At 42.4% G+C, this 24,988-nt stretch overlaps 4 protein-coding genes across 7 annotated transcripts in view; 2 read left to right on the forward strand and 2 right to left on the reverse strand.

Moving 5' to 3' along the window:
• The window catches only part of patl1 (PAT1 homolog 1, processing body mRNA decay factor), a 6,712-nt gene extending 5,880 nt beyond the window's left edge, over positions 1–832 (forward strand). For both annotated transcript variants that reach the window (XM_083533150.1, XM_083533151.1), the window contains exons 17-18: positions 1–115; positions 487–832. The exon at positions 1–115 is cut by the window's left edge and continues 35 nt beyond it. In XM_083533150.1, coding sequence (XP_083389276.1) covers positions 1–115; positions 487–508 — 137 coding nt within the window. In that variant the 3' untranslated portion in view covers positions 509–832. The remainder of the gene's footprint in view (positions 116–486) is intronic.
• Positions 833–2,561: 1,729 nt separating this feature from the next.
• dnaja1 (DnaJ heat shock protein family (Hsp40) member A1) lies at positions 2,562–7,529 on the forward strand. Of its 2 annotated transcripts, none has more exons than XM_083533157.1 (9): positions 2,562–2,664; positions 3,745–3,898; positions 4,309–4,501; positions 4,739–4,843; positions 4,917–5,144; positions 5,231–5,345; positions 5,429–5,544; positions 5,656–5,756; positions 6,221–7,529. In XM_083533157.1, exons 2-9 carry the CDS (start codon positions 3,767–3,769, stop codon positions 6,449–6,451), a joined length of 1,221 nt encoding a protein of 406 aa, XP_083389283.1. In that variant the 5' UTR covers positions 2,562–2,664; positions 3,745–3,766; the 3' UTR covers positions 6,452–7,529. The 2 variants fall into 2 exon arrangements, with proteins under 2 accessions (XP_083389283.1, XP_083389282.1); XM_083533156.1 differs by having other exon boundaries at positions 2,595–2,733.
• Positions 7,530–7,809: 280 nt separating this feature from the next.
• Positions 7,810–21,780, reverse strand: smu1b (SMU1 DNA replication regulator and spliceosomal factor b). 2 transcript variants are annotated; one of them, XM_083533155.1, is made up of 13 exons: positions 21,108–21,780; positions 19,551–19,761; positions 19,066–19,218; positions 18,028–18,093; positions 17,333–17,410; positions 17,102–17,230; positions 15,610–15,729; positions 13,680–13,796; positions 13,287–13,414; positions 11,408–11,534; positions 11,142–11,309; positions 10,383–10,535; positions 7,810–9,578 (listed from the first exon to the last, which is right to left on the reverse strand). In XM_083533155.1, the coding sequence occupies exons 1-13, from the start codon at positions 21,131–21,133 to the stop codon at positions 9,480–9,482; spliced, it is 1,575 nt and encodes a 524-aa protein (XP_083389281.1). In that variant the 5' UTR covers positions 21,134–21,780; the 3' UTR covers positions 7,810–9,479. The 2 variants fall into 2 exon arrangements, with proteins under 2 accessions (XP_083389281.1, XP_083389280.1); XM_083533154.1 differs by having other exon boundaries at positions 17,983–18,093; positions 21,108–21,779.
• Positions 21,781–22,037: 257 nt separating this feature from the next.
• rps6 (ribosomal protein S6) lies at positions 22,038–24,791 on the reverse strand. The gene is made up of 6 exons (XM_083533174.1): positions 24,670–24,791; positions 23,812–23,943; positions 23,423–23,633; positions 22,776–22,922; positions 22,304–22,461; positions 22,038–22,180 (listed from the first exon to the last, which is right to left on the reverse strand). Exons 1-6 carry the CDS (start codon positions 24,673–24,675, stop codon positions 22,085–22,087), a joined length of 750 nt encoding a protein of 249 aa, XP_083389300.1. The 5' UTR covers positions 24,676–24,791; the 3' UTR covers positions 22,038–22,084.
• Positions 24,792–24,988: the final 197 nt, after the last annotated feature.

Raw genomic sequence — 24,988 nt, forward strand, 5'->3', positions numbered from 1 at the left:
TCCAGGTTCCCTCCTCCTCCTTGTCTCCTCCTCTCTTCACCCCGCCCAACCTCCTCTCTCTCTTCTCTCGCTACGTCGACCGCCAGAGGCTCGAGCAGCTGCAGGAGAAACTACAGTGAGCTTCTCTCTCACACACACACACACACACACACACACAGCAATCCTGATAGTGAGTGTAAATATGTAAATGAGCTGCTTTCTGAGTTTTTGGTATCAGAACTGCTTCATTAACACCCTCCTAAATCATGTGTGTGTGGGTGAGTCCTCAGTTGTCCTGGGACAAACCAGTAAGATGGTAGTCGCCATGGTTACACTGTTACCGTTATTTGGATGACCAGAGCTGTGCGTGTGTGTTTGTGTTTTTGTAGCGCAGGTGGATACCTGATATAGTTCATACCGATACACATCTCTGATGATGCAGATGTGTGGGTGTAATACAGATGTTTGGATGCGTCTGTGCTAATAAATATTTTGTTTATTTCCCAGGATCACTGCCTTGTCCAGGTAGAAGTTACTTCAATCATCGTGTCGTTGTCCACAGAGTGTGTGTGTGTGTGTGTGTGTGTGTGTGTGTGTGTGTGTGTGTGTGAGTGAGAGAGAGAATATATAGGGCTCATAATTATTTTAATCAATCATAAAACTGTCTGTTTTTTTTTTCTTATTTTCCCAGGTAGGGGGGTGTGTGTGTGTGTGTGTGTGTGTGTGTGTGTGTGTGTGTGTGTGTGAGACTGCGTCTAATGAAGGCAGAGATGAATTATCTGCATTTTTAAATATGTTGTTGACATGAAGCCTGTGATAAAACCTGAAATTAAAAGTATTTCTATTGTATAAATCTGAGTCTTTTAATTCTTCATTAAGATCAGACACTATACTCTCTCTCTCTCTCTCTCTCTCTCTCACATATATATACACTACATGATTGAGATGGTTTCTACTCACTCTCTCACACACAAGAGGATGGGTTCCCTTTCAATGGTTCGGAGTGCAGATGTTTGTTGATGTTACTGTGGCGATGGACAGGAATAAGACAGAGAATGTGGTCCTTAGAAATTAGTTTTTATAAATTAATTCCTCATTACTGAACCGGGTTTAAAGGGGATCTTCATAACTGGGCGTCTCTTTATTATAGTTCTCAGTTCTCATCTGTTCACTGTGTGAGACTCAAATCTAAAACTGTTTAATTGCAGCCCTGCTCATCCTCATGGTCCTGGTTCCTCCTGATTATTTGATTGTTTGCTTTGTATTGCTCTTAGAATAGAATCAGATCTTAGAATATAGTAGAAGCAGGTTTTACTGAAATAATAAATTTTTTTCTTATTTTTTACCTATTTTAGTGTAGTCCCTGTTCGAGATCTGTAAAAGCAAACCGTAGAATCGGAAAGTTAAACCGCAATGAAATTTATTTCTCATTCTCATGAATTGTGAAAACTTTTATGTAGTTTTAAAAATGTTTGTAAAATATGGGGCGCAAAAAAAAAAAAAACTACCGCCCGAACAGGGACTTGAACCCTGGACCCTCAGATTAAAAGTCTGATGCTCTACCGACTGAGCTATCCGGGCTTCAGGCTTTAGCTGCGACATACTGGTACATAGATACGAGTCTCATAATAGAGGGTTAAACAATAAAATATAATTTAAATACAATATTTAATATATAAAAAAATATGTGAGAAAATGTTTTCTATTTGTTTGATTAAACAGGATTCCAGCTGCTGTAACCGTTTTATATTTTTGCTGTGAATTTGATTTTATTCAACATTTTAGCCGCTTTATCATTTGTATCGCTGCAGAGCCGCTGCAAAACCTTAACTGTAATAAAGGACATTCACTTGTACCTGTAAAGAGCACAAAAGGGTTGCGAGATTGTAATAAGATCGACAGTAACTAAATAAAACATCCTAAACAAAGAAACCGCTGCAACTTTAGCTTCATAGGAATAATTCCATAACCACTCAACAGGTGGCTCCGTGGCGCAATGGATAGCGCATTGGACTTCTAGTCAAACACTGTAGAAGTGATTCAAAGGTTGTGGGTTCGAGTCCCACCGGAGTCGACTTTTTCTCCCCTTCTTTATGCTCATAAAATATAAATGTCACTATTTTACACATTAATGACATAATAAATTAAAAATTAATAAATTAATCATGGAAAATGTATTATTTTGTCTGCAGTAAATGCACGCGCACTGTGAAATTCCTAAAGAAGTAATACAACGCTAGGAAGTTTTAGATTGTGTGCATTACGACTGTATTAATCCAACTCTTCATGAACTTTAGATGTCACTTTGAGATAGCTCCTTTTTTTGTTATCTTACTGCTTTAGCCTAGCATTCGTCATACAAAGTTCTCCAAAGCATTGTGATGGTGTTTAGGGGGAACCTGTGTCCTAGAGGTTTAGGAAACAGCATTTATTCTTGGGGGGAAAAAAACTGAGTTGCATGTAAAATTTGGTTCTTATTTTTATAATGTTTTTGTGTGGTTGATTTCTATTTACAAGAACCCCAGAATGTGTGTATTGTTGTATAACTGGGGCATCATTGACCTCTCCAAGATGGCGTCTCGGTTGACGTGTTGTTCTATTTCCGGTAAAAACGGCTGCGCATGCGCAATTTGTCCCCGGTCTCGCGCTTTTGGAAATCCTCTGAGAAGATTCCAGACGTTTCGAGTGAGTGTGTGTGAGTTATAGAGAAGAAAATCCAGTTCGATGAGAAAACAGATTGTACTACATTTTACAGTAAGAGGAATGATATTGAAAAATAACCTGATAATGATGTATAAAGCTGTAGTTAAGGTGATGGATGGTTTTGACCTGCTTCGCTAGTTAACGCGTTTTTGCTAGTCTTGGGATTTAGCCTGCTTCAGAGAACACTCGTGTATTTTACCACAGAAATGTGATTTTTATTTATTTATTATATCTCTGTGTTCAAGTACAGAAACTAAACAATAAAATAAACACGATTCTGGTTTGCATCAGTTCTAATTTCAGTGTGATATTTGATTGTTTCAGGTTTTTCTACACAGAGGGGGAAATAAATCCTCGTTATATTCAGTAAAATGATTTTATTCTGTATATAATGAGGTTTATTTCTTATATTTAACACAACATTACTAAAAAAATAACAACAGCTTCTATAGTGAGCTGCAAATGGCAAGAGATTTAAACCCTGGCGAGCAAAAGTTTACACACCCCAGTCAGGTCCCTCCGCTCATTAAAATCAGTTTTATTTCCCTATAAAATGGCTTTTATACCATTTAAACCCTCTGATCAACTGCTTTATGATTGATTAATCTTTTTTTTTTTTTTTTAGAAATAAAGTGAAATAAAATGCCCCCTTATTCCGTCACATCTCAGGGAGCATGTGTATGTGGTGAATGGGGTAGAAAACCAAACAGCATTTGGATTTGTGACACAGTTTTGACAAGGTTCCAAAGATTCTGATTATTTTTATGTATATAAATATATAAATCCCCCCTAAATTTGATTTGATTTGATAAATCTCCTGGTGGTTCAGGTAGCTCACTGAGGAGCACACCTGAGCAATCATCTGACCAAATCTGAGATCTCCACCCCAATTTCTTCTTTCTCCTGGTGGGGCTTCAACGTTCCTCATGTTCTTTATGTAAATAAAATGTAAACCAGAGAGTTTTACTTTAGTTTTTGTTACCTGGAAACATGCAGTAAAACGAAGGAGTTATGATCTGCTGTGTTTTGGTGTTAAAAAGTCTTTTTTTTCCCCCTCTGCAGGTGAATCTTGTTGGTGGACATCATGGTGAAGGAGACGGGTTTTTATGACGTCCTGGGTGTGAATCCCAGCGCCAGTGCTGACGAGCTGAAGAAAGCGTATCGAAAACTAGCCTTGAAATACCACCCGGATAAAAACCCAGCCGAGGGGGAGAAGGTGAGGGGAGTGTGTGTGTGTGTGTGTGTGTGTGTGTGTGTGTGTTACAGGATGGCGAAATCTGACCTGGATTTAATTCCTCGTCTATTTCTGTAGCCGTATGTATGAACTAGTTGATGCTAAATCATTACAAATCTTTATCCATGATATTATTGAATAATTTTATGTTGTTAAAAAATAAATTAATATTAATGAATGAATTATATGACAAATATAAAATAATTGAGCATTTAAAAACCATCGACTTTCACCAGCATGTGTGTCGTATTTTTTTTGCTTTTTATTTGTGTAGTGAACAGGAATGCGTGTTTGACTGTGTGTGTTTAATTTATTCGTGTTGCACTGCGAGGTAACAGGAAGTAGGCGGGGTTTGTTTCTGACGTCACAGCGAGTGGTTCCTGTCTCTCCAGTTTAAACAGATCTCTCAGGCGTACGAGGTTCTGTCTGACACGCAGAAGAGAGAAGTGTACGATCGAGGAGGAGAGGCGGCAATTAAGGAGGGTGGGAATGGAGGAGGAGGAGGTGGAGTAGGAGGCTTCAGCTCCCCAATGGACATTTTCGACATGTTCTTCGGAGGAGGTCGCATGCGGCGGGAGAGGAGAGGTACTCGTTTTCTCTTTAATGAAAAATGAAAATACCCCAACAATTATGGTAGAACAACCATCTTCAGTAGCTCTGGTTCCTTCCCACTCTCCTGAAGGTTTTTTGGTGTTCACATACAAACACCTTTACCAGAAGAACTTTTAAAGGAACCTCCTGAAACATCTTCAATAGGGTTTGGTGTAGAACCATGTATAATAAATGTCTGAAGGGTCTGATAGCCTCGTCTCCTGTCTTCAGGGAAGAACATCGTGCATCAGCTGACCGTGCCACTGGAGGATCTCTACAACGGAGCCACCAGAAAACTGGCTTTGCAGAAAAACGTCATCTGTGAACGGTGTGAAGGTAAAACGATCATCTGCAAACGTCTGTCTGTGAAAAAGACGCAGGATTGAGCGGTGTGTCATGTGTCTGTCAGGCCGTGGGGGGCGTAAAGGTGCGGTGGAGGTGTGTCCGACCTGCAGGGGGGCAGGTGTCCAGGTGAGGCTGCATCAGTTACTCCCCGGGATGGTGCAGCAGCTCTCAAGCATTTGTGGTAGCTGCAGGGGTCAGGGCCAGCGCATGAGCCACCGCGACCGCTGCAAAGCCTGCACCGGACGCAAAATCCTGCGTCAGAAGAAGATCCTGGAGGTGCACATCGATAAAGGTGAGGGGGGCGGGGGGCAGGGTTAACACAGGTAAACCGATCGAGTGACGTGAAGGAGGTTTCCCTGACACAGAGGTGTGTTACAGGTATGAAAGATGGACAGAAGATTGTTTTCCACGGGGAAGGAGACCAGGAACCGGGACTTGAACCTGGTGACATCATCATTGTCTTGGAGCAGAAGGCACATCCTGTCTTTACCAGGTACACACACGGGGTTCATCTGATATTAACACAAAACAGAGTAGATTGATTGATTGATGTGGGATCTGATTTTCTTCTCTTAGACAGGACATGGATCTGATTATGACCATGGAGCTTCAGCTCATAGAGTCATTGTGTGGCTTCCAGAAACCTGTCCAAACGCTGAACAACAGAACTCTGCTCATCACTTCACACCCAGGTCAGTGTTCTTCAATACAGGTGTGTTACAGGTGTTTGGTGTATACATGTGTACACGCATCGCCTCACACACGTAACGTTCTCCCTGAATGTTTTTCGGTGTATGGAGCAGGTGAGCTAATCAGACCAGGTGATAAGAAGTGCGTGCTGAATGAGGGGATGCCTCTGCACCGCCGCCCTTTCGAGAAAGGCAGACTCATCATCCTCTTTAAAGTAAGTCACCCCCACACAGCCACGTGTTTCTCACTCCCTCAGTGTTGCGGTAAGGGAGATGAACATCTCTGTATGAACTCCGAAAATATTCTACATACCTGTACATGAATGCGTTTTCTCCAGGTGATTTATATTCTGTGACTGAATCTCAGGTGATCATCAGCATTATAGAACAGGATTATACTCGGTGTAGGGAAATGTAGGTTTTAAAACAAACAGCATGTGGCATCAGCGATACGCCTCTAGAGGCCGCTGTTGTAATGATAGAGGACCGGACCCCGGAAAAACTATTGGTATAGATTTTTGCCGATGGTTCCAGCAAAACCGATTAATTGGTCGACCTCTAATAGACAGCTAATACAAACTTAAGAAAAAACAAAAAAACATTTACCTTAAATATACATTATTTCCGATCTGTTTTTCCACCCTCATGGCACGACTCATTAGTAAGTGTGTTTCTGCAGGTCGTCTTCCCTGAGGCGAACTTCCTCCCCATGAACAAGCTGAAGCAGTTGGAGCAGTTTTTCCCCTCTGCGTTGGAGAAAAGCGAGCCAGAGAGCATGGACGATGACCTGTACATCTACGCCGAGCTCGAGGACTGTGACCCGACCCAGGAGCGCCGCCGTCACCGTTACATCGAGGAGGACGAGGACGACTTCCACCCCGGAGGAGGGGTACAGTGCCAAACATCATAGAGCTTCCTTTCTCCACTCAGACCGTACACACCTCACTGTCTAGATCAAACTCTGTGACTGGAATTTGTCGACAAGAAAGAGAAAGATCACCGTTATCAAGTAAATGAAACCTTTATTATTGTTATTATTTTATTTTTTATTTTTATTTCTTTTAATTTTTTTTAATCACTGGGAGAATCTGGTGTAGATAGGATCAGGTGAGTCAGGATCAGGTGAGTCAGGATCAGGTGAGTCAGGATCAGGTGAGTCAGGATCAGGTGAAAGAGTCTGGTGTGGAGAAGATCAGGATCAGGTGAGCCAGGTACAGAATTATTCTGTTCTTTCTTTAATTTCCTTTAAAACACAGCAGAGCTCCGAGATTTCATTTAAAGCTGCTAATTATTACAGAACCTGCAGAAACTAAAAGCCATGCTGGGTTTGTTTATTTGTTTGTACTATTTTAACAATACTGTGATTTAACAAGCCAAAAGCTGAAACCATAAATAAGTGCAGAAATGAAAAGGAAAAAAAACGTAAAAACATTGAGGGTTATATAACGAGCTCTAACGGCGCGGTGAACTAAAAAAAAAAAAAAAAAAAAAAAAAAAAAAAAGGGAGCTCTTTTTTTATTTTATTTTTTATTTTTTGGTGTAGCGTTTGCACTATAAAATTACTGACTTATTGTATTTATTTGCAGCCTTTTCATGTGAATACCAATTAGTTCCAATCAGCATTTTTCTTACACTAATCCATTACTTCGTTATGCAGATCAGCAGAGTAATGCAGCATCAATGCACTCGCTTATTTTTACAATAACCAAACGTTCAGGCTTTTTCTTTTTTTTTTCTTTGCAAAATGTTGTTCTATCAGTTACCTGTAACCTGCGAGGCCTTAACGGGTAAGGAGAAAAACACGTCCAACTCCATCACGAGAAAGGACACAAGTGGAACTTTTTGGGAAAAAAAAAAAGAATTGTTGTTTGGAAAATAACTTTTTTTTTGTTGTTTATTTTTTCTTGTCATTTTTACGGTCAATTTTATTAGGACCAATAATCCACTTTATTTGTATTTTAACTTATAAATTAAACCTTTCTGCTTTACTTGTCTTTTGAAATGATTTATAGAAATGTTGCAATTTAGTTTCCATTTTGTTAAAATGTTCCCTTTTTTTATATCAAAACATCTACAGTGAACCACAATTTGCATTAAAAATGTTTTTTTTTTTTACATGCATACCTAACATTCTAATTGAATAATTAACATTTTCTGTTTTTTTTTTTCCCTGTGTGCAAAAAAATCACTCTCTTCCCAGAAGACTGTGTAAATCGTTTCGCTCTAGTTAAAGAATATTTGGCTTGAATTAAGACAACGACAAGACAGTTGAAGTTTTGCATGACATGCACAGAGTTTATTTCAGAGACCAAATGTGTGTAGTGAAAAAATAGCCAGGGAAAAGCCTGATGATGCACCGATGAAGGCGTTACAGAGTGGTTCCTGTGGAGAGCTGGAATTACAGTACTGCGTTTACACCTGACGCATTTACATAGTAAACTCCCCAGAACCCGCTGTCCAACAGAAACCAGAGCAATTAGACAGAAATAAACAATGAAATAGAACCCTGCTCAAACACACACACAGTCCTATGCTTACAGAACCAGTTATTTATCATGCAAGTGTGGGTCAAGTGTTAAAACACACCAATCCTTCACACCTGAAAACATTTCCCTGCGTGTCCAGATGAGTGCTGGCGTTAACCTCCTGCTCAGACATCAGTGCTCGATCACGCTGTAACCACGACAACGCTCCTAGCAGTCCAAAAGAGCTCTTTAACTCGCCTAGCGACGAGCTTAATTGTCCTCAGTATTGCGGACTGGGGTAAGGAGGTGGGGGTTATTGTCTTCTCTGTAGTGTTGAAGGTGGAAAATCAAAAGAAACCTGAACGATATTAAAGAGGGACAAGTTACAGTACAAGTTATCGCTTTAAAACTCCAATATGGTTGTGTTCTAATAAACACAGCTTCTGGAACGATTGGCAGGAAACTCTGGAATGATTGACAGTTGCTTCCAACTCTCCGATATGAACTGAACCTCTGGAAGCCCCACCCCCCCCATCATATATTCATGTTTTTAAGGCGAATCTGCATTTGAGGCCGCATTGGTGAAATAATGTCGCACTTGGCAACGTATATAGTCGACGTTAGTTCTGTGTGTTGAGTTAAAAACTGAGCTTTGGCCGAAATAAACAGTGTTGAGTTGAATACAGTGAAGGATTTATCGTAAACGTGCTGCCTTGTTTGTTTTTAATACATGCTGTAAAAGTGTAATGTCGGATTTTTGGCAGCTGGTTTTCTTTTGTAATCTGATTGGTCAGGAATCTCGGTGCAACCCCCCAAAAAAAACCCTCAGCGTGTGAATGCAGCCCAGTGCCTTGTGTTAGCTACATCATTGTCGTCTTTCACTGCTTTTCCTAAAGAGATAAACGCATCAGTATTGTGGGGGTTGGAGCAGAAATGCCGTGTTAGGTCGAGGTTTTATACAGAGAGATTTACTGCTGGCATGCAGATACCGACACTACAGAAGTTTTCACACACATCATGTGGATACGATCGTGCAGTGTTTATACAGCCGAGGGACCGTTTCTAAAATGTACGGAAAGGATCAATTCCTTCTTTCGGTTTCTAACCCTTTTTTTAATTTATTTTTTAGAAGGAAGTATTCGATCGACAATCGTACCTGAAATCCACAGCGAAATGATCGTAATTATATTTTCTGGTTTCATGCAATTCAGAAACGTCACGAACCACCAATAGTGTGAAGTGTTTCCACGTTTTTCTTACGACATCTAAAGAAGTCTTGGCGTATTCTATTTTTAACGTTACAGAGACACGGTCCGATCGCGTTACTCAGACGTGTTAAAAGAGTGGAGATTAAGTTTGTAGTGATCTTCATCGGCTCTGGAATGGAAGACTTTCAAACCTGAAAAACTGACACATGATTCCAAACATCTCGGATGTACAGACCAGCACGAACGACGACTGTAAAGTTTACGCTCAAGGCTTCCAGAGCTTCAGCAGGCCGTCCTCGCTGTAGGTGGCGATGAGGTTCTGATGAGGGTGGTGGGTTATGCCAATCACGTCTTTCTCGTGCACCTGCGGAGGTGGAGGAATTCAAGGCATCTGTGCTTAATATAGCTTGAAGACTGAGGAACGTTCACAATACACATTGTTGAGGTCTGGCTGAGAAATTTTGAGCTCTACAATGTGACTCGGTTTGTGTTTTTTTTTTTTTATCTATACAGTCGGCAGTAGAATCATTTTGGCTGTGTTTGTATGTAAAGTACTTAAAGATATGGACAAACACCATAAGATTGATGTGCTTTTTGAATGTCCCCATTAACTTCCACTCTTCTGGGAAGATGTTCCGTTGGGTTTTGTGGTGATTCATTCAGCCACAAGGGGGAAAACGAAAGTGGAGTGGAGCGGAGCATATCCAGACTATAATACCGTCCGAAATTTATCCAGATTAGTGTAGACATCGCCTAAGGGAGTGTCACCTTCAGTTCCAGACCTGGATGTCGACGAAGCCACTTTGTTCCAATAATGTTTAAAAACACTAAACAATTAAATTTAAATAAAAAAATTCAAATGTAATCATCGACTCTCCCCTCGATGCTAACGTGTTATGAAGAGAGCCGCGTACACGGACAGGTCACTAGCGAGTTAAATCTGCTGATTCGCCTAACAAGCGAGGGTTTCTGTCCAGACTGTCAGTGTGCAGGAAATAATGAGGTGAAGCTCATGGTTCGCTGTTGCTGTGTCTCGTCACATACACCAATTTAGGAACAAAAGTTTCTTTACGGCAATAAATTGTTCTGCGTCGCATTCAAAGTTCACGATCAGATGCATTTACTTCAGAGATTAGAAACTAATGATGCCCAGAGGACACAACTGTACCGGCAGAGTTCTCTCCAGCTTTCCAGTGATGGTGCTGAACGAGTAAAGTTCGTAGTCTTCTCCCACGCAGTAGATCCATTCTCCGCGAGGAGACAGCGTGCAACACACAAAGTCTCCTCCTTCTCTCACTCCCGAGCTAAAACTCCTCAGTACCTACGGAATAGAAAAAGAGAGAGAATGTGAGGGAGGAAGAACGAGAGCAAGAGTGCGGATGGAATTGAAGATTGAGGAGGCGGAGGAGGTTAAGAGACCGAATGAGTCAGCAAGCCAGCGAGCAGTGAAAAGTGTGGGGGAGAGACGTTCCTCTCGGGTTTAGTCCACAGCATTGTCTGAATTTGTGAACTCTCTAAATTCAGCTCCGTAACCCTGAACAGGATTTTGAGCTGCTCTATTTTGATTTTGTTGTCACTGTTTGTGGGGATTCGGCTGCTTTGGTATCTCTGATTTGCACATCAGAGCACCGGTACAGGTGATGAGGAATCAAAACATGCGCCATAGTTACATCTGGTCTCATAGTCAGTAGATCATACAAGTCTTGAGACAGCAGCATACGAGTTCAAGTCGAGTCACCAGTTAGGAGCTAATAGTGTCAAGTCAAAATGTCAGCAGCTCCCCATCCTTTTTCTCATCCAAATTCTCAAGACAACATTTTAGTTCAAGTCCATTTGAGCTGACGGGGTCTTAGTAAAGTCACAAAGGTAGAATTACCCAGAGCAACGTACAATTATACTCATTGATGCAGCAATCAGAGGTAGTTACCTGGCCCTGGATGTTCATGACGACCACTGTGCTGGTCCTGTTACACACCACAAAGTGCTCTGGGTTCTTGGGTACCAGAACAACATTGTTAACTGTGATGTCGGATCCTTCTGGAACGTCAGGAGTTTTGATGGTGATTGTGCATTCAGCCGTGTTCACATTCCAGATCTGAGCGGGAAAGAATCAGTGTTAATGCCCCCGAGAAGAGGAAAGAGGAGGCGTATAATCGCCATCAGGGTCTGAATACAAATGAAATGCAGATTTACCTTCACTGTGCCATCTGCTGAGGCGCTAATGGCAAACTGGCCATTGTGTGAGAAGATGACATCATTTATCCCGGAAGTGTGACCTTGGAACTCCTTCAGCATCTTTCCTGATTTCAATCCGTGAAGTCTAACGGGTTTAAAAAGTGATTAGTCTTTCAACGCCCAAGATGCCTCACCATTTGCTACAAATTAAAACGTATTCATGTGCTTTTGGTGCCTGTTCGGCATTTACGCGTTGCGACGCGCGGCAGGAAAATCTGATTCGTCTTGAATAAGGAGCTTTTGGGTCTCAATAAGAAGCTAATCACAGCCCTCATCATTTCTTCCTGCTCTTTGTCTCTCTGTCTTGTTGAGAAACTGACGTAGCAAAGCTGCAGCTGCATCTCCAGACTCATCTCGCTCGCCTAAAATAGGAATAGAAACATGCTATCTTTCTTTCCGCCTCCTCCGTTGCCGGAGGGCACGTGGAAAATCAGAATTCCTTCCACCCACAGACACACACCAGGAGCCTAGCGCCGATTCTGCAGAAATGCAATCGTCAGGTTGGTTAGCGAGAGACGGTGAGAGAAAGTCGGTATGTGTGTCTCAGTCTTCGTCACCATACTCTTCCTCTGCACTCATAACCCGGTTTCATCCAGCTGCCATATTGAATCATAGGCTTAATCAACACTCTAGTAATTTAATTTGACTTTGCCCTTTGAGTCGATCCCATTCGGTTTGTCCGCCATATAAGAACTGTTCATCACAGACATATGAACATCTCACTGGATTTGTTCCCTCAGGTCCAGAAATCCTTCTTAAGATAATACACTGCCTGTGAAACGTGTGGAAATGGGGACTCTCATGGTTTCTGAGACACGTGAATGTTCCTTTTGTTTCAAATCCTCCCTCAGCATAAAGAACAGCTTTACACACTCGGCAAATTAGTTTCCTCAAACATTCAGCTGAAATACTTTACTGTGCCTCTTGGAAAACTTGCGGTGTTCCTCAATAGTTGGAGATTTCTTTATGATCCAGTTCATCCCAGAGCAGTTCAATAGGATTTGCGTGTTGACTGGGCCATTCCATGATGGATATTCCAGACGACCTGTTGCTCTCTAACGCTTACAGAGCTCAGACGTACTGTACGCTTCGGCTCATCTTGTTGTACGGTGAAGTCGGTTCCAAAGAGCCGCAGTCCAGGCGGAATTGCACGGTGTTGAAGTACGGAATAGGAGCCATGTTGGTTCAGGATTAAGTCTCCAAACTTCCCTGCTCCAAAACAACCCCAAACTATTAAGCTTCCACCATGTTTGTGTGGAAGTGAGACAGTCTGTAACATCACCTGCCCCTTCTAACACAATTGTCACATTTGTACTCAATGTCCAATTCTTTTTTTATTTTTGCCTTTTACCTAAACACAAGGAACATGCATCTGTCACTGTACATCCTCCATAACTCTATCCAGAAGTTATTCATCTACAGTGGATGGTCTGGTGAACACATGCTATGGAGCTGATTCCTGCTGTGGATATATCAAGAATATTACATTGTGCTATTAGAGAAGCTGGGACTCATTACCCCGTTATTGCTGCCATTAATATTAACAAATGATTCAATTTATAGCCCAGAATTTATTTAGGTGTTTATTCTGTTCCAGAATCATTTATTCCAGCAAGCACTCTAGTTTTCTGTTTGTGCAGAGTCAGCATTACACCAGTGTCTCAGATAAAAAAATTTTTTTTCCTCAAACACAATTAAAACCTATACAAAACACACACACACACCGGCAGCGAGCGTCTCTGACAGCAGGCCATTACAAGAAGCAAATTAACTGCCAGCTTGTCCTTTTAAACTCAGTAGAACTGACTTGTATAAGTGTGTGTAAGAGTAAACAGACCTGATGATCTGGTCGAAGGAGCCGCTGAGGAGCTGACCGTTATCACGGCTGAAGCTGAGGCAGGTGACGGCTTTGCTATGAGCGCGTTCGAACTTGCGCAGACACTGACCGTTACGGATCCTCCACAGCTGGAGAAACGAGAACATCCATTTCACACTACAATAAGAATACGTCTCTGATGATGGAGAATGGACCAGACTCAATAGCGATCGTAGGGGGCCAAGCACTATGTTGAAATTGACATTACACTAATAACGATCAATTGGACAGAACTCTTTGTGGTCCAGGCACCACTTCGAAAGCACTTTTACACTAGAAGGCATGCGGCTGCCAATAAATATCGAGGTGGAGGTCGAGATTGCTGATGGAGGGGAAAAATGGGAATGGAGGTACCTGTATTTTCCCGTCCTGAGCCCCAGACACGACCATCTCACCGTCGTGACTCACCGCCAGGCAGAGCACCGCCTCGTCCATCATCATGAAGTTATCCTGAGCTTGGTACTTTAAATCCTACACACACACACACACACACACACACACACACAATGCTAATATAATATAATGAATATTCAATCTCCATGACTTTTTAATTAATATTCATTAAACCTTCATGAACAATAAATATTCATAATGTGAAGTTGCCTTTAGTTTTGAATGCACATTTAAATTCTATTTGAAATGTATTATAAATGTTAATACACTGTACGGACAAAAGTTTAGGGACACCTGACTTTCCCAGCCATATGTCGGACCCCCTTAATCCCTCAATCTGTTGGACAATTGTACAGGAAGCATGTGGATGCAGGAGCATAAAAAAACCAAACCTGTTCCAGCTCCATGAAGATATGCTTTACTGTACATGGGTTGGAGAGGAAGATCTCCTACAGTATTGAGCACCTTTGGGATAAATGTGAACGCTGACTGGTCTCACAGATGTCCAAAAATTAGTGGAACATGTTCCCAGAAGAGTGGAGCGTATTATAAAAGTCATTGGGGACCAAATGTGGAATGTGATGCTCAAAAAGAAGAGCATACCACCTTATGGTCGGGGGTCCACAAACTTTTGCCATATAGTGCTCACTGTTTTTATTAAGAACACAGGCTTTACTCCTGAGCCGCGGAGTGAAAGTGTGACGGCTGTAAACACTCCACAGCGATTCCCTCCTCGACTCCACGCTGTAAGTCGGTTGCCGTTATTTTGGGCCCTTGGAGTGCGCAAGTGTGCAGGACGGACGTCAGCACGGCTCGGGGTGACCCACATTCCACACCTCAGAGGTTCAGCCGGATCCGTGTTCGTTCAGGAGAGAGAGAAAGGTATGCGGTACCGCACGGAGAAGTGTTGGGTTTTAAATAAAAGCACCTTTTTTTTTTTTTACACTGATTCTGGAAAGACACGGAGAATCGGAAGCAGTGCACGTGCATGACATTGTGGTTTATACGTGACACCAAGAGATGGCGTGTTTTTCACTTCACTTTGTGTAATTGAACTCATATGGAGGACACCACAAATATAATATTAAAGTTGAGGAACGTCATCTCAAATCGGAATTCCTACTCAGGACTCCAAGCTCAGTGGCATGAGGAGCAAACACCTCGTGTATGTTGGGGCGAATCACCTGGAACAGACACATGCTGGACTCGAGCACTTCCTGTATGAGGAGGAACCTACACATCACATCAGCTTCCTCGTTTGTAACTCTGGAGTTGTTCATGAACGATTCATTCATCTTTCATGTGACTCAGAAGAACGAGTCGTCTCAGAGTGACTCGATTATTGTCTACTGCAAAGCATCGCAAAATCTCCGTAGGTTATGTACAGAATTAAGTAGTTTATATCTCGACTCTTCTATACACCTAAAATATATGAACTGTAGTTAACGTTGGCGTATGTAGACGTGAAAAAGAAAGTCCCTAAAATGATCCGATCCTCCTATCGCTACTCTGTAAATTGAGTATTGTTTATGTTTTTAGTTCATTTATGCATAAATTATTTTTTCTTTCTTTAATAATTAGACACTTTAATTGACATCAATTAGATGTTTTTTTTGGCATCAATTATTTTCCTCTTTCTAGAGGATATTTTTTTAAATATTTCTGCTTCTCTAAAAGAGCTATACATTATAAATAATACAAATGATAATAGATAATGATAATAAATAAAACAAAAGTCAGTGGGCGGAGCTAAGCTGTTTTTAGAGCATTATTTATGAACTCTATTTAGACTTTGTTGTGTGTGTGTGTGTGTGTGTGTGTGTCAGTACAGGAAATGCTTCTTTTTTTTTTAGTAATTATAAAAAAAAAAAAAAGAAAAGCTTGGACTCACCTTGCAGATTTTCCCCGTGGTGAAATCCCACACCTCGATAAATCCATCCACTGACCCAGTAATCAGGTACTGACCATCCGGGCTGAACCGAGCACATTCCACATGCGACTTCGGACCAAACTACAACACACACACACACACACACACACACACACACACACACACACACACACACACACACACACACACACACACACACTTAAATACATAAATGTAAAACTGGATCGTTTATTAAGAATAAACATATAAGGGTCAAACTTACATTTATAAATTCACTTTATTTATATCTAAAGATTGTATGGAAATTATGCTGAATCAGCTTTACAGAGGCTTTGGGATAATGTCCAACAATGTCTTGGAAAATAAATAGAATTTTATTAAATTATGGTGCACTGAAATGTTACTTTTCAATCATTTATTGTTGGGATGAACATGTTACTGCAAATATTCGTGTGTGTGTGTGTGTGCGCGCGCGCGCGCGTGTGCACGTAAAAACTAGATAAAAGGTTTTTTTTTTTTTTTTTTTTAGAAAAATATTTTCCAAAAACAATATCACAGTGTAATAATTAATTCTTGGGTTCCCGAAACTGCTGCACTTTATATGAAAATCAAATATGTACAAATATTACAGCTGGGAAATGACGGTTCTACACCATAATCACACACCTAATCCTCACTGTGTGTGTGTGCGCGTGTGTGTGGGTGAGGAAAGCTGAGAATTGGCCACCAGAGAAAGCAAATTAGCATGAAGTCAGCATACGCCCACGCAGTAACGAGATCAATGCTGCAGAGGGTGAAAGGTCAGGTATGTTTGTGGGCGGAGTTACTGTCACCCTGAGGCTGTCAATCAGACGCTGCAGTGAGTCAGCATGATGCCCATCTGACAGCAAGCCTCGGGCCTCGAAAACCAATTATTACACTCTGTGTGTGTGTGTGTGTGTGTGTGTGTGTGTGTGTGTGTGTGTGTGTGTGTGTGTGTGTGTGTGTGTGTAAGAGCGAGAGAGAGAAAAAAAGACCAGCGAACACGTTCCCTTTTCAATAATAACCAAAAGTAGGTGGGGCTTTATTGACCTAATCACTAATTAATCCCCCTGCCAGTCATTATAAAGTACTCCTGAAGATATTGGTTAGATGTTTCAGGTGTGTGTGTGTGTTAGGAGATGAAGATACACTTTGAAGGACTAGAATTCTCCATCCCTGGTCTCTTCCTCTTCCAACAAGACCATTTTATTTTTGTTCCACCCCTTATTCTACCACCAAATGGTTCGGTCCACCTGAATTTCACTAAAAAAATAAACACTAACCGTCTCGACATCATGTATTTACTAAACATTGCGTCTCGTTTCCTGTCTAATTTGCTTAATTAAAAAAAAAAAAAAAAGATTGATGGCCTGTGCATTTCTGCTCTCCGGGTTCTCCAAGAACGTCCTCAGATGTTTGCTATAATAGCGTTTCTGGCTCGTGGCTTCTTTGCAGCGATCGGTGACTTTACCTTTAGAAGGTGGCTGAGCTGGGTGGGAAAGCGCTCTTCCTCCAGGTCCTTCATCATGGTTTTGCCCCGGAACAGGTCTATGGACATGCCGGGGGGCAGAAGACCCTGGTGCTGCTGCCACTTCAGAGACTGGAAGGGTGAGATAAAGATGAACCTCCTCTCTCTCTTTCTCTCTCGTACAGGAGTTAGACCAGCGGTGTGTGATGAAGCTCTTCTTCAGGCTTCACTTACCAGCATGGCTAATGATCCGAACTGCCTCAGTGCTTTGGTCTCCTGTAACCTGTACAGAGCGCTCTCGCACAGACGCCCCTGTGTGGAGAAGACAGAAGCTCAGGCAGATTTCCAGATCTTCATTATTTGATTTCATTGTGAAGACTTTCGAGCTGGGTGATTATTTACAGTGTCGGATTTGTAAATGAATGATGTTGACAGAACGGCTGAAAGTAGCTCAGATCCATCATGACCTGGATTAATACCCCATAGCCTAGATGGATGGATCACACCAGTTTTACATGTCAGATTACACAAAATATTTCACAAATACACTACATGTCCAAAAGCTTGTAGACACCTGACCATAAGATTCTTTTTCAACATCTTATTCCACATTAGGTCTCCAATGTTCTAGATTTTATGTAGATTTGTGCTCAGTGATGGGGGTGTAAATAAAGGTTCACATTCATCCATGTTCAACACAGCAGGAGATCTTCCACTCCTTAAAGCAGATCTTCATGGTTTGGGAAAATATTATACTCCTGCAGACACAGATGTTCTATACAATTATTTTAAAGCACATACGTCTGGAAAGTCAGGTGTCCCAATACTTTTATAAATAAAGTGTATCTGTTAGTAGATTAATTTGCTAGAGTTTGTAAACGCACCTGTCCAAGCAGAGCCATGAGGCGAGATGGAGGAACCACACTGACCTCTCCAACCAGCGCCTGAGCGATGGCCAACCTGCGCGTCTCCTTGTTGCTGTTTTCTGGGTAAACCTTCAACATCACAATACAAAAACCCATCACAAGCTGGATTTTGATGACAAGCTGATAAAGTACTGTATCGGAAAATTAACTACACAACCCAAAATGCAATGCAGCAAGTAGGAGGAGTCAGAGGAGTAGGAGGATGGACGGCAAGGAAGAAAATGATAATGAAATTAGGCACAGGTGTGTGATGGAGAGAAGTTTGAGAATGTGAAGGTGAACGGATTGAAGTCTCGGGACTGATGCGATGAAGCAAAAATGTAACGTGGGAAATGATGATGTCGTGTCATCAAAGCTGTGACTACACGTGAGTTTCGGCTTGTCTACAGACTCGACTTCAGGGAGGTCTTCATCTGTCCATTCTTTCACCTCTACGACGCCTTTTAATCACCAGAGACTCTCAGACCGGATGTTTTTAGCGCTAAACCGCGCGCACACTTTAAATCATTCATTCTTTTGAAGTGTACATCAAAGACCCTAACGATCCAACGCGATAAACTGATGAAAGAGTCACGAGTTCGGAACGCGTTCAGTAGGTACATTTTTATTTATTTTTGTTTCTTCACAGTTGCTGTGTGGGACAATTTCCAGATATGGACAATTGCGAATTCGTGCATATTTTAAATTGTATTTAAAATTAACGTAATACATTGATGCTGCCTTGTGATGGTCATGAAATGAGTTTTTGTTGTTTATGGGTAAAACATGTTGTGAATGGTCAAAAGAAAAATCCCACGTACGATTTAAATTAAAAACGAAAAGACAATTGTGAATTTATGACTGCTATTTGCATATATAAATATTTGCAATTGTTCTGTGAGGTGATTTACTCAATGGCATATCAAATATCAATGCAGCCAATCAGTCGTAAAACCATCAGCGACATAGGGGGTGGAGCCAAACATTGATGAAACCTTATGCTGTGCTACTCGATCAAGGTTCTGGAAAAGTTCTAGAAGTTGCGTACACACACACACACACCTCGTTGGGGTCAAAGTGTTTGTTGGTGAGCAGCGCTTCCAGCTTGGCGTATCGTTCAGGCTGAGTGTGTTTAAGCATGATCATGGGGTCCGTCTGAGTCAGTAAACATCCCGCCGCTCCCAGTTCTTTCAACTCGATCAGCTCCAGTACCACCTTGTGGAAGAACAACATGTTTACAAATAAAAGTCAGGAGATGAGCACTAAGTTTTTCCACCTGACCTGAACCTGAGAAGGATGAGACATTTCTCTGAACCTTGGTGTCAATCAGTAGGCAAATATTGATGATAAGGATGTGTCAAACGAGATAAGAAAACCTCACTGCTGGAGATGTTTTTGGACCATATGGCTCGTGCTGCATTTGCATTCCGAGCCTGTGTGTGATCGTATGCTCACGGAAAAGTCTCGGAGAATTCGCATATTATTTGCATAAATGATGGATTTCCACCACGTTCAGCTCTCCTGTAGCTCCTCTCGGAGATCCTCACCTGTTCGTAGAGGTCGATGAGCAGCTCGTCGGGTAGTTTGAGGTGTTGAATGGCTCGCAGCACCGCGTCCCACTGGCCTCTGTTCACGTCCTCCATGAAGCTATCGATGCTGTCAACCGTGTGCAGGACCACCGTGCTCTCCTCCTGCAGCGTGGCCAGAGTGCGCGGAAGATTGTTCTCCTTCAGGTACTGCATGATCAGCCGGATCACACTGCCATACACACAAGCTGTGTGTTAGTTCTAATCATCATAAATATGAGCGAGAACATCATCATCTTGCAGCAGCAATCATAGGGGTCCAGGCACTTTTATTAAAATAAACAGATTAACACAAATCAAAACAATCTTCATTTGAATATATTAATAAATATTACTTCTTGAACTTCAGGTAGCTAAAACATCAACAATCAGACATAATAATAATAATAATAAATCATAAAATTCGTTTTTTTATATATTTATTTATTTAATTTGTTAGAAAATCTGTCCAGGTTGTTACCGAACATTTATTTTGCTTTTACTAATCCCAGTTATCTGTAATTGTAATTCAAGAAATTTAATCTAAAAATAATTTATTTAAAATATTTATTTGAATCATAAACAGATATTTGCCCACACTGTTACTAAGCATTAATATTCTTAAATTAAATTCTGAATAATATTTTTTGTTTGTTTTGATTAATGCAATTATAAGTATTTGTAATTCAGGAAACCCTGCAGCTACAGGTTTCTTCTCCCACACTGTGTTCCTTCATGCAGAAGTCTGGAGCTTTCTTTTCTACAAACCAGGATAATTTCCTCAGCACGTCACTGGAGGTGGGAAAATCAAACGGATCACTCGGAGGATAAAAGGTTAATGAGATGCCTGAGACACAACACAGACATGAGGAGAGCAGAAGAACCTGCAGAGATCCGTAAACACAACTTTCTACATCATGTTCACATTTACGGCTAATCCAGTGGGTAAAGAAATCCATCTATTTTCATCCATCCATCTTTCTATTTATCAGTTTACCCAACTATCCATCCATTTAGCCCTCTATTCATGCCCTTCCACCCATCTTTCTATCCAACTATCCGTCCATCCATTCAGCCCTCTCTCCATGCCCATTCACCCATCTTTCTATTTATCTATTTACCCAACTATCCTTCCATCTATTCAGCCCTTTATCCATACCCATCCATCCATTTATCGATTTATTCGTTAATGCATTCAACAATTTAACCTTGCATTCATCATTTCACATATCTATCCATCAATTTATTCATCCATGGATGAATGAGCTTTTTTCTCTAAAGCTGTAAATCAGCACGCGCTTTAAAAATAATTATAATCCCACTAATGAATGAAGGCGCGCGCCGAGTTGAAAGTGTCAGCAATTAAAAGCAGAGCTGTAAAAAGAGACGGAGTGACTCTGCGGCACGAGCACGAACATCTGTATTCCAGCTCATTCAGGGCTTATAAACCCCGCACGCACATCTGAGGAACATCTTCAGGAGCTTCAGAACCATCGTGAAAAACACACACACACACACACTCCTGTACATGATACTCACTCGGCGGATTCCACCTCCAGCTCCATGGCTGTGTTCGGAGCCGCAGGAACACCGCTCACATTCTCCACCAGCGCTCGCACTCGTGTCCGCGCGCCCCCGCCACGTGAACGTGCTTTGTACACGTGCTACGGCCGGGCGTGAAATCGCATCGCTGTCTCTCTCACGGTCTGGGATAAGTGCTACGGTCTTAAAAAAGGGGGCGTGTGTGTGACGTAAGAGATTTGGGAGGTAAAATCACGCAAACGCCCGCGCATTTTAACATATAAAAACGTGCTATAATTTTCATGATTGTGTATTCACTCGCCCGGCCACTTTACTAGGAACAGGGAGGTTAAGATCTTCACCCTCTCCAATCTAATGAAGGTGGATTCTGAAAAGTCAATCACCAACCTGCTCAAGCCCCTCAACCTCATTTTATTGTGGGTCAGAGAACCCGATTTAACCATTTCCCTCCATCACACATTTCACAGCTCAGAGGGTGCCAGTCAGTGTAACACCTTGTTGTAGTCTCAGGATACACGTTAGCGAGACGTGGGCGTGACTTCACGTGGATTCGGATTGCAGTCTTACTGTTTAGGAGTGGACGCAGTCATTTATACTGAATACACAGACTGCTTTGAGAGCGTGAAATGGCGGCCTCTTGTGGCGTGCAGACAAAACGACGGTGAATTTTTTTTTTTCCAGTTCTGCAGCCACACAGATTTTAAGCAGAAAAAGAAAATGTATTTAAAAAAAAAAAAAAAAAAAAAAAAAAAATGCATAAGGAACCAACGCCTGACCAGAAATACAGGTATCAGTAATTTGTAATCTCTAAAACAGACACTCCAAGAAAAGCCAGAATTCATCATAAACCTCACTCTTGAAGTCTTAAACAGATCAGACCCTGAGATTGTTTTGAAGAAAAAAAAAAAAAAGGCACCAGAGCAGAAATGAGCAAAACCATTTTGTTTTATTTGTGATGTACAAACGCTGAATTTTTATTTCTGGCTGGACTCTGATTTGGACTGGGACGCTCTCAGGGAGGAGAGGCGACGTCTCTTGGCGATCTTCTCCTGCTTTTTCTCTTTGGCCTCCTGCACAAAAAAACACAGACAGAGGTGAGACCCAAACTCTCATTACTATACTCAACCGCTCTCATTTAAACACGTGCACGTTTCCAGTCTGAGCGTGAGAAAGCTGCTGCTCTGATCTAGTACCTTCAGCCTCTTGGCCAGCATCTTGGCGTACTCTGCGGCTTCGTCCTTGTTCTTCTGGGTGCGCTGCCTCTTCAGGGCGATACGGCGCCGTTTGTGCTGCAGCACACGGGGCGTCACCAAGCGCTGGATCTTCGGAGCCTTGGTCCTGGGCTTCTTACCTGATGAGGAAGCAGAGTTAGAGTTATGAAACATGAACACACGTGCAATACTGTGCATTATAGACAACAGTGATCTGTATGAATGCGTGTGGGAGCGTCTCAGTTCGACCGGTCACGTGTGTACAGATCAGGCCGATATCCGGATTGCAGCTCCACTCTCACTATGGCATCACACTGTCCCCCCTTTAAAGCTACTGACCAGCCAGAAAGGGTCTACTGGTGTGCCCAGCTTCTCCCTCCATCATGAGCCTCACGCTGAACTGTTCATCAGTTTATACAGCATGGTGAACCTCAGGGTCTCTAAAGTCACTCACCTTCCTTGGTGAGGGGTCTGCGCACCACGTACTGCCTCACATCGTCCTCCTTGGACAGGTTGAAAAGCTTGCGGATCTTGCTGGCTCTCTTGGGGCCCAGGCGGCGAGGCACGGTGCTGTCGGTCAGGCCGGGGATGTCCTTCTCACCTGAACACACGGCGAGTCAGAACGTTAATCCTCCACACGTGTATAGAAAAAAGTACAAACTTCAGAATGGAAGCCTGATAGCAGTTCAGTGGTATTGATCATAAGGTCGGGTTTAAGCCTTAAACACCAAACTGCCCTTTACTGGGGCCATTTAACCCCTGTCTGCTCCACCACACAGTACCATGACCCTGCACTCTGCCCACCAGCTTCCCAAAACTGCTCAGACTGGTGACCAGAAAATCATCTCAAATTCATTAGGAAGAGAGAATTATTCTGATAGCAACCACACAGTCGAGAAAAAAGTCTCACTGGGAATTAACTATGGGCCCTGTTTTAAACACGGGAATTTAACACTAACCAAAAATTAAATTTCAAAAGACCTCCACCAATCCCTGAACACTACTGATCCAAAGAACCCACCACAGATCTCACACTGCTTCCTAAACCATCATTACACCCTGCAGGAACATCAGCAGCTGCTCCACAGCACAGGTTCTCACCCTTCCTGACGATGACCAGGTTGAGGACGCTGAGGTTGGCGTCGACGATGCAGCCGCGGACGGATTTGCGTTTGCGCTCTCCGGTGCGCCGCGGCCGGTAGCACGAGTGGCCCTTGCTGAGGAGCAGACGCACACGGCCGTTGGTCAGAACGCCCTGCTTCATGGGGAAGCCCTGCTTATCGTTTCCTCCGCTGATGCGCACCACGTAGCCCTGAAACACACAGGAGACGCTCGCTCGGTGAGCACAGATCCACCAAGCTGCTCATCATGCAAACGTTCTTCTGGTTCCTCAAGTATGCACCAAAGACATTTCTATGATTATTTTTCCATCAACATGAACAAGGTGTGTGTGTGTGCGCACGCGCATGTCCACCGTTAAAGATCCTCACCTTCCACTCATCACCCAGGGGGTCAGCAGGCACTTCGGTGGCCATGCGCTTCTCATAGAAGGTCCTCAGTTTGCGCTCATCGTCCACCTCGATGAGCTTCTGGCAGCCGGTGGCGGGGAAGGAGATATTCAGCTGGAGGAGAGATCACATTAATGAGCATGATGGAGGTCTAGGACCTGTCTGAAGGTAGAGCATCCTGGGGTCAACTCGAACCCTGAACCATCACACACACACCGATATAAAAAGGGGAAACGGTGCGCGCATGTGGGCTGCGATTCAAAATATCCTGGATTTCTACAACATGGGGTCTGGAACCAAATACTTCATTATAACTCAAACACATCAATACAAACTCTCATTAATGAGAATAGAATTAAAGATCTACACTCAAAGAACTTCTAGATTTCTTACCTCAGGCCTGAACCAGGATCAGTTTAACTCAGGATAACTTTAACCCGGTTTAAGCTCCGTGTGTGTGTGTGTGTGTGTGTGTGTGTGTGTGTGTGTTAGCTTGCTAGCTAAATGTGACGCGTATATAAGGCGATTCTTTACACCTAACATTTTCTCCCAACACACACTGAAGGTGACACACACACACACACACACTCCGACACTCTCACACACATACACACTCCGACACTCTCACACACATACACACTCCTATGTAGTGCAGAAAGCCGCCATGTTGTGTTCAGCACTCGGGATAATAATCCGTCATCATCCTCCCCGCGGGTTTCCTCCACACGCGTCTAACTGCCCCATCGCGCCCCTAGAGAATGTAAACTCCCCGAATCCGCTCATATTTATCGCGGGTTACCGGACAGAAGGGTCGAAAAACACCAATTTCCGAACGCTCACCTTCATTCTGGAGGACCGTCAGTACAGGAGTCCACCACGGGAAAGAGACCGGAAATCCTCCGCGTACTCTCACATAGACTCTCCAAGTATCGCGAGATTTCACCAGACCTCCTCCTCCCTCCCTCCTCCCTCACGTGTTTGTTTTTTCCTTGAATTATAATTAACCCAAATTACAAATCAGTTTTACACGCTCCTGTCGCCTTTTAAATAATAATAATAATAATAATAATAATATAAAATTAATTAAACTACAATTATTATTAATAACAACGAATCGCTTAATTGGTGAATTAATTGCATGCTATTGTTATTAATGTAA

Source organism: Silurus aristotelis, assembly GCF_946808225.1.
Source record: "Silurus aristotelis genome assembly, chromosome: 27".
NCBI lineage: Eukaryota > Metazoa > Chordata > Actinopteri > Siluriformes > Siluridae > Silurus > Silurus aristotelis.